This window comes from Oculina patagonica, chromosome 5, assembly GCF_052425735.1.
Source record: "Oculina patagonica isolate OP01 chromosome 5, crgOcupat, whole genome shotgun sequence".
Classification (NCBI taxonomy): Eukaryota; Metazoa; Cnidaria; class Anthozoa; order Scleractinia; family Oculinidae; genus Oculina; species Oculina patagonica.
Window position 1 is genome coordinate 21,306,235 of NC_135762.1, and position 8,552 is coordinate 21,314,786.

Sequence of the window (8,552 nt, forward strand, 5' to 3'; positions counted from 1 at the left end):
CACAGGCTGGGCCCAGGCATTCTGAGGGCTTCCCAGCGAAATTTGAAATTGCTGTAAACATTTCTCGATCAGCTTTTCACACCAGCATTATGGATCTCGAAAATGAAGTTTATTTTCTCAAAGAAGAAATAATCCGCTTGAAAGAAGAAAACGAAGGATTGCAGCAGGATAGAGAATTGGCAGGAGAGATCGGAAAGAATCTGCTCGAAAACAATCAGGAGTTGGAGAAAAAACTTGAAGAGGCGAACAACGACTACATTTCAACGTTAGGAAGTCTTGAGGTAAGCTGTTATAGTTTCCGACTTTATAATTAATCGTTAAGTTTGTAGGATAAAAGGATTTTAACGTTTGATTTTCTTCTCGTAAACAGGAGCTCAAGCAAGAGAATTATTCGCTGCGATCCAGACTAGAGACTGAAGTCAGGACCAATTCAAACCGTGCTCACGAATTGGAGGATTTGAAGGAAAAACTTGGAAAGGAATTCCAAGCAAAGGAAAAATCTCAGCAGCTAAGCACGGAGAAAAAGATCAGTGATTTGAGAAAAGAAATAGAATCTTTGCAAAATGATATAAGCAAGCATAGCCTGGTCGAAATTCAACTGCAAGAGAAGATCAAAAAGCAAGATGAAATGCTACAAACAGCTCGCCGAAGTAATGAAGAACTACAACACAAGGGAAGATCACGATTAGAAAGTATCGAGGAATATGTTCATCTTGCCGCCGAACTCAAGGACGAGAAAGATGCTTTGACATTAGAGCTTGCTGATTTCAAAGATAACCAGGAGAGAATTTTATTCGACAGAAACTTGTTGAAGGAAAGAGTTGAACATCTCGAGGAAGAGCTCCAAGAGAAGGCTCGGCAAGGACAAACGTGGTTTAACTGTTTACAGGCAAGTGTATAGTTTAAGTTAGAATTGCTTAACGTCGAATATTACTAATATTTTGTCGTTTATTCAATGTTCATCCTGATTCTTTTTCACAAATGGTAAGCACCCTTACACTCCAGAATTTGCAAAACAACAGATCACAGTTAGCCGCCCGCCCCCCCCCCAAAATCGGGAAGGAGCGCGTGAACCGTTGATAATCGTGTTCCGGACCACGTGACCGGATGTGGAAAATGATCTGATTGGCATCACCAGTGGATCACATCACGAAGAACGCGTTCGATGAATCGCGGGACGTGGCAGTCCGGCCACCGCACGCCCGTCCCACCGGGACGCTGCGCCAGCCTGTGCCAGGAGACCCCACTGGCGTGGCCCCCCGACCGCTGCATGCCCGGGCGCCATCGCTCCCGCACCGAGAGCGCGCCGCTTTTGGCCCCTTTTTTTTTTTTCCCCCCCTCTTTTTTTGGGGGGGGGGCGCCCCAGAAGACCCAGACCTTTTGAGGGGAGGGGAGGTGGGTCTTGCTAGAGATGGGCCTCAGATTTAATTTTTATAACACAATAAATTCCACAAAAACTGTAGCAATGAAAACTAAATATGTTGGATAGATCAAAAAAACATACAGCTACACTCCTAGGAAATGGGACGTGTGAAAAATTGGAGACTGGGGGGTCTTATCAGAGAGAGGGAGCTTGCGCTGTAACCCCGAAAATACTGCAATTATTTATATAACCCCTCCCCCCCCCCCCCGCTCCAAAAATAAATAAGTAAATAAATGAATAAATAAATAAATAAATAAATAAGTAAATAAATAAGCAAGTAAATAAAAGAGAGAACTGAAATACCCAGTACTTGTATTGAACAGGGATAACAAATAAACCGTAGAGGTGTATATTAGCGACCTTTAGATTTGACTAGGAGTATGATTTTGGAATTTCGAGACAATTGTATCCCCCGAACAATAGTATAAGCTTAACTCTTTTCTGTTGCTGACTAACACATTAATAAACGTTGATGTGATAAGTAATTACAGTGGAACCCCGATATAACGATCCTCGATATAACGATATTCCCGGTATAACGATGAATATTCTATGCCCCGGCAAAAGTTACAGTAAAATGTATGGGCAGAACCTCGATGTAACGATCTTCGATATAACGATGAGAATTTAGCTTACCGAGCGTAAAATCTTCTCCGATATAACGATATTATCAGTACACAGTCACAATTTAAGCAAAACATTGAATTTAATACAATAACATAACAGTATTAAATAGAGTATTAAATCTCTAACGTTTCTGACAACAGCTTTATACGATGATATTAGAAAATGATACTGTATTCTAAGTCTCTTTATCCAGTTAAAAAGTATATGTTGGGTTTACCCCGATATAACAATATTTCCGGTTATTTTACGGCCATATCGTTATATCGGGAGTTTCGATATAACGATTCCTCGATATAACGATATTATTTTACTGCTCCCTTGGCATATCGTTATATCGGGGTTCCACTGTATATGAGAAACACGAATTTGTTTGAAAACTCGTACTCGTACGCAATCTCGTACTCGTAGTCCAATCTAAAGGTCGCTATTAAAGAAAGCACCCTTCACAATTCCCAGATACTTTTTTCTTGCAGGTTGAGTCGGTTGACGGCGACCTAAAGGCTTGGCAAAACGAGGAAACATGTTTCCAACAACACTCATACAGCATGCATGTTTCCAGCGTCAATTTTTGTCTCCAAGGCGCAAAATTGCTTCTGCTTCACCGCAGAAACATTCCGTGTTTCCCTGCGGCATGGAACCGTAGCAAAACAAGAAAATAGCTATGGAAACATGTTTCCTTGTTTTGCCATGCAGGCCTTAAGGGTAGACTCCCCTACCCCTTCCTCCCTAAAAGAATCCACAAAAGAACCATAGTCGGGCCTTACATATCATGTATAACCAGGAGAACATAACTTTTCAAAACAATTTCAATAGGAAGCTCGGCTTGAGGCAGGTGAATTAAAAGCCGAGCTGGAAAACCTGAAGGCTGACAATGCAAGGAGAAACTTTGGAAAACAAGGAAATTCCTTGTTTGGAGAGGTACGTCCAATTTTTCGTCTCGTTTTTTTTTTTGTTTTTAATAATTTTATCATCTTTGAAGTTATTAGTCTTATACTTTGACACAAATTGCTTTCAGGTTGAGGACAAACGATTAGAACTCGAGAAGAAGTATGGCAGCCTGCGTGCACGAAATGAGGGTATGGTGAAGATACATAACATGACAAAACAGCATCTGCAGAGGTTGAAGGTAATAAAGCACTTTCGTGTAAATGTATGCAAGAGTTAGGCGCTGTGCACTATTAAAGCAATTCTTTTGTGCAACTTTTCAATTGCAAAAATGATGTTTCCAACGTCCCCGTTTGCACTAACAGGGCCGTACATAGCTAGCGGGGGGACAAAGGGGGCAGTTGACTTTGCTGGGCTATTTCTTGTAGCTATATTTGAGTTTGCCCCCGCAGACAAAAAATCCTAGGTACGGCCCTGACTAATGCGTTTTCGTTGGGGCGTTTTGTCATGCGTTTTCGCCCGTCGTCTATACAGATTCGTTTAAAAAACGATGTGTTTTGGAAAGGCTCCATTTTCGCCGTCTACACTGATACGATAGGGCTTCACGCGGAACATTGTTTTCAAATATTTGCGTTTTTCATAAACAGGATGAGTGTTTTTGATTGTATCAGTGTGGACGATAGGCCAGAACCTGTCAAGCGTAAACGCATTAATGTGAACGGGGAGCGTTGTATAGTGAAGAAGATTTTTTTTTTCGTTTTTTTTATACCCTTACAGGTTTTAGCTAACAGTTTATCCAGTTTTGCGTTGAAGTAATAATTAAGTTTTGTTCCTTATCAGAATCAAGTTGCTACCCTGCTCCAAGTCAAGAGTTGTCACGCGGACGCCTCTCAGATTCAACGGCTGACACAGGCTTTAGTGCAGAAAGAAGGCGAGGTCAAAATGCTAAACACAAAAATATCAAGTTTGGAAAAGCAGAAGGTATATAACTTGTACTTATCGTAGCGGAAAATCTGGCGTCTTTGAGCCTCACGAGCTCTATTATTCCCCACTTCCCCGTTAGAGATTCCGACGACCCAAGAAATTCCATCTGACTCACTCTCCAGGGATCCACGTACTAACGTATAGGCTGGTTTTCACTAGCGCACAAGCATAACGACATAAGCATAACGTTAGTCAGAACAGCACTGACATAAGCATAAACAAAAGCACGAGCATAAGGAGAACAAGCACACTTGTTTTCCCTATGTTGTTCTCACTAGGAATCACCCCCGGGGGGGGGGGGTACCAAAAAAGTTTATACGGGGAGGCTCCGCCCCAAGTTCTAACCCCTTACCCTTTTATATACCATTTTGACAGAAATTGTACCCCTTTCGTATACCTTTAACTGAAAAAAGGTACCCCTTCATATACCTAAGAGACATGGGTGACTTAAAATAGGACGTTTTCTTGTCATTTTTATGTAGCGCTTAATAAATTAAAATAATACAGCCATAAATTGCGTCTGTTCGAAATATTTTAATAAAATAGCCAAATGACAGATTTCCATACCCTTTCATATACTTAAACTCGTGAAATCCCTACCCTTTTATATACCTGAAGCCTGAAAAAGGTACCCCTTCGGGCGGAGCCTCCCCGTATAGGCCATTATAGGGAGTACCCCCCCCCCCCCCGGGGAATCACCGCGACATAAGCATAACATGGCATAAGCATAAGCACAAGAATAATGGACATGTCCGTTCTTTTTATGCTTATGCACCAAGAGCGCACCACTGCAGCTGAGGAGCACAGGCAGGCCAGGAAGACAAGGGCAATCAACCCACCATCTGCTGCCACCATCCCCTACCCACCCTGCCAACGTCTCTTCAGGGCGAGAATTGGACTAGCCATGCAGCCACCTACATGTACGCACCCACGCCAAAAGATCGGACGAATAACATGCTTTTGCCATGTTATGCTTATGTAGAGGAGCATGTATAGTAGGCTTGTGTAAATCTGCATTGAATTGTTTTTCAGGAAGAAAGCAACATGAGCGGCCGTTTGCAGGAATTTCACGACGCTTTCTCCGAGTTTGGAGATAAGAAAGACTACGTGAACTTTCTTCAATTGCAACTGGAGGATTCAAAGTAAGTCTCTGTTAGAGAAACGCGTTTATTTATACACATGATTCAGGGGCTGATAGCTGCGAGAACCTCCCAAAAATGTCCCCTAATAGCAAATGAAATCCCTGATTCAAACTTGTGAAGATCTCTCTTCAGTCTTCACGTGATGAATTTTTCCTCGCTCGAGAGACCTGGGTAATTCGACCCTAAATTATTATTGTATAGTGATGAGGTATCTCAACTGAGACCCGTGTGGTGTTTCTGATTGGCTGCTGCTCGGTTTTGAATTTTCTCGCGCAAGTAAAAACCAATAAGAATCAGAGACACTGCACGGATCTCTTACAGCTACGCGTCATCAGTATGGAATGTTTGGTTGTCCAGAATCATCAGATGTCCAGCGAGAGAGAGAAAACTAATCATAAGGCTGTAAGCACGACAATTTAAGCTATAATAAAAATGTCTTGTTTTGTAGGAAGGCCTTGGCAGCGTTGAATAAAGAACTGCAGACAAAAACTTTGCTTCAGTTGTCAGAGACTGACAGACTTCGTCACACAGAACATCAATTGCACGTTTCCGAGTCCAAAGTTGAGAAACTGAACAGTGAAAATATCAGGCTAAGGCTGAAAATCGACGACTTACGAATGAAAATGCAAAGCCGTAAGTATTCTGAGCAAAAACAAAAGACAAGATTCAATGTAACCTACCGCACATTCACAGTGTATGCTGCTTCAGACTTGTAATGTATATTTAAGGTTAATCATGTCTTCTTTCCTATTTTTCTTTCGTTTGACATCGTTTTCTTGATTAAAGTCATTTGCTTTTCTAGGCAATTTAATTACTTAATTTCGCAGGAACTTTAAAGTTTCGTGAAAATTGAACGGGCATATTTCGCGGGACTTAATTTTAGCGATTAGGCCAAAAAAAACGTTATTAAAAAGGCGTCAGAAACGTTAAGAATAAATTTTCACAGGTTTTTAATTTCGCGATATTTTCAAAACGGCGAAAAATAAGTAACAATACGCAGGTCAGTGTAAGTCGGCTGCAATCATGATGAGCAACAATATTTACTCTGTTTTATCCTCTTTTTCTTTTAAGATTCTCAGAAAGATCCTCAAAATGTTTCTCAAACCGACACCTCGTGCAGTTTGAGAAAATCCAAATCTGCCTCTGGGCTGATCAACGCCAAACAAACTAGTATTCCACAATCAGCGACCAAGAGGGAGATCCGAGAAAACTTCGCGTCCACAGTTAACGCTAAGCTACCAAAAATGGATCCTACAAAAGCGAAGCCTCCAGTGGCCCCGGCAAAAACGTTGGATCAGGTGTCTAACAACAAAGAACGAAGCAGCATTGTGACTTCTTCTAAAGTTGAATCCATGGATGCGGAAACTTTTCCCAGTTTCAACGCGTCACGGATATCTCCTTTATCAAGTAATGGTGTTGAAAATGAAGTCAGAATTGAAGAACGGCGCGAAAGAAAACCAACAGTGCGCTTTGAAGAAGGCGAGCCGGACGTTATCGATTTATCAGAGACTCAGAATGCAACAGAAAATGCAACTTCCTGTACCAAGCTCCTGAAAGAGAATGAGCAGCCTGAGGTAAGGTTTTGTTTTGGAATATACAATATAAAAAGAGAAAACCCCAGTCAGCCACGCCTTGAAATCAGTGTAATCCGCCATTTTCGTTATCATCGAAATTATGAAAATTGTATTGTGAAGCGAAATTTTATTGCATCGCCGCAAATTGTGTTACTGGTAGTCTGTTAAATTACCTTTAGCAGTTTCACGACAGATCTCTTTCCTCTAGACACGCTCCACGTAAAATATAATACCAAAAATCTCATATGTCAACAAAAAACAAAGGTGCGTCTGACTAAGTTTGTTTTAGAGAGAGTTTGATTCATAGAACTCTTCGATCAAAAAGTATTGATCAAGCGCACTGCACATCCTTCTCGTCGGCTAGTTTTACTGTAAAGGTTTTTTTTATCCAGGCTGATTCGCCCATAAGTAGGAGAATAAAATAAGATTTTATAGATCGTAAGAGTGATTATTGACTTTTCTCAATTCCCGCCCGCACTCTCATCCGGCAGCGGAAGAGACTTCTGGAGCCCAACCGAAAAATTCTATACTAGCACTGATGACGTAGCTTCTATGGAGGTCCGTTTAGTTTCACCGATTGGCTGCTGCTCGGTTATGAATTTTTGCATGCAAGTAATAGCCAATCAAAGGCATCCAGCATGGCACTTCGTAGAGCTACGTCATCAGTCGTTCCCAGGGTCTCTCTTCTCCCCGCCCCCAAGAGCACTTGGAGGCAGCTGTGCAGCTTATGAAATCTCTTTTCTTAGTGATTGTATAAAAATTGAAATATTTGTATTGTATTCTAATTTGCAGGAAAGCTTTTCAGGATGCGGAAACATTTCCAGGGTAACCGTGAAAGGACAGAAACACACTCATGTGGTTATTAATGTAAAGAAAGGCGAGGCCAAAAATCAGTGCCCACAGCAATAACTGGAAAAGATTAATTAAATTTACCTAAAAATTTATATAAGTTCGAAAATCTTCCAAAAATTTTCGGTTGCAAAAATAAGCAGAATTTGCCTCAAGCACACAGTTTAGCTATGAGAATGTTTAGGAATGTTGAATTATCCATACATTTTAGTTGATTAAAAAACAAACAAACAAGAAAGCGATACTGGATGAGTAGAATGCATAGTAGCGCTGTTAATTGATGTACATAGTACAGGGCCGTAACTAGCAAGAGGCAAGACGAGGCGCTTGCCTCGTCTTGATTATAACCCAAAATTAAAAACAAAATACGTTGAGTTTAAAAAATAATTTCTAATAACACAAGATTGTTTTTTTTTTTTTGTTTTTTTTTTCAAGAAATTCCTTTTGAAAAATGTTTATAAAGTCTAGTCTCCAAATTTTCAAGAGAGCATGTCCCCTGAACTTCCTACTAAAAGCAAGATCTTGCCTCGTCTATGAAAAAGGCCTGGTTACGGCTCTGTAGTTGCAGATCAGACTGTGTTCTCATTTCTCAGCTTTGACAAGCTTGTTCACTTCCGCTGTAGAGAAAGTGTTCATATGAGAGGAATTTAGTGTCAGAGCGATGTTATTGTCTCTGACAAACATAACCTGGAATAGCAATTCTATATCGTCCGATTCCAAAAAACAGAGCAGGGTAAGGGTTTAAGTTCTTATACAGCGTAACTAGCGTGAAGTCCCTGTTGTTATTTAAAAAAAAAAGAAACACAACAGTTTATACTTTACTTTCTACAATCAATCAGAAACCGATGGGGCGGTTCTTCATTTGACTGACAGGAGTTATTTTTTTGGGGAGAAGGGGGTGGGGAATTCGGTGTTTTTCTTCCCCCCCCCCCAAAAAAAAAAAAATAACTTCTTAAAAGAATAACTTCTTAAAAGAAGTTGTATTTGCGGGAAAAAATAAGCCCTGTCCATGTGACTGACCAATCAATCAGGGCAAACATCCTCTTTCAGAATGAAACCAAAATCACT

At 40.8% G+C, this 8,552-nt stretch overlaps 1 protein-coding gene across 2 annotated transcripts; it reads left to right on the top strand.

The window, feature by feature from the left end:
* On the top strand, window positions 1-7,903 carry LOC144653227 (protein Spindly-B-like). Of its 2 annotated transcripts, XR_013570705.1 has the most exons (10): window positions 1-281; window positions 371-893; window positions 2,868-2,968; window positions 3,066-3,176; window positions 3,776-3,916; window positions 4,952-5,061; window positions 5,510-5,694; window positions 6,133-6,635; window positions 7,428-7,756; window positions 7,808-7,903. XR_013570705.1 is itself a non-coding variant. In XM_078513176.1 (9 exons), exons 1-9 carry the CDS (start codon window positions 90-92, stop codon window positions 7,542-7,544), a joined length of 1,983 nt encoding a protein of 660 aa, XP_078369302.1. In that variant the 5' UTR covers window positions 1-89; the 3' UTR covers window positions 7,545-7,903. The 2 variants fall into 2 exon arrangements, 1 of the variants encoding a protein (XP_078369302.1); XM_078513176.1 differs by having other exon boundaries at window positions 7,428-7,903.
* Window positions 7,904-8,552: the final 649 nt, after the last annotated feature.

Coding starts and splice junctions, on each gene's coding strand:
- LOC144653227 (XM_078513176.1), top strand. CDS start 90: ATGGATCTCGAAAATGAAGTTTATTTTCTCAAAGAAGAAATAATCCGC. Junction 282..370: donor CAACGTTAGGAAGTCTTGAG/GTAAGCTGTTAT, acceptor TCTCGTAAACAG/GAGCTCAAGCAAGAGAATTA. Junction 894..2,867: donor GTTTAACTGTTTACAGGCAA/GTGTATAGTTTA, acceptor TTCAATAGGAAG/CTCGGCTTGAGGCAGGTGAA.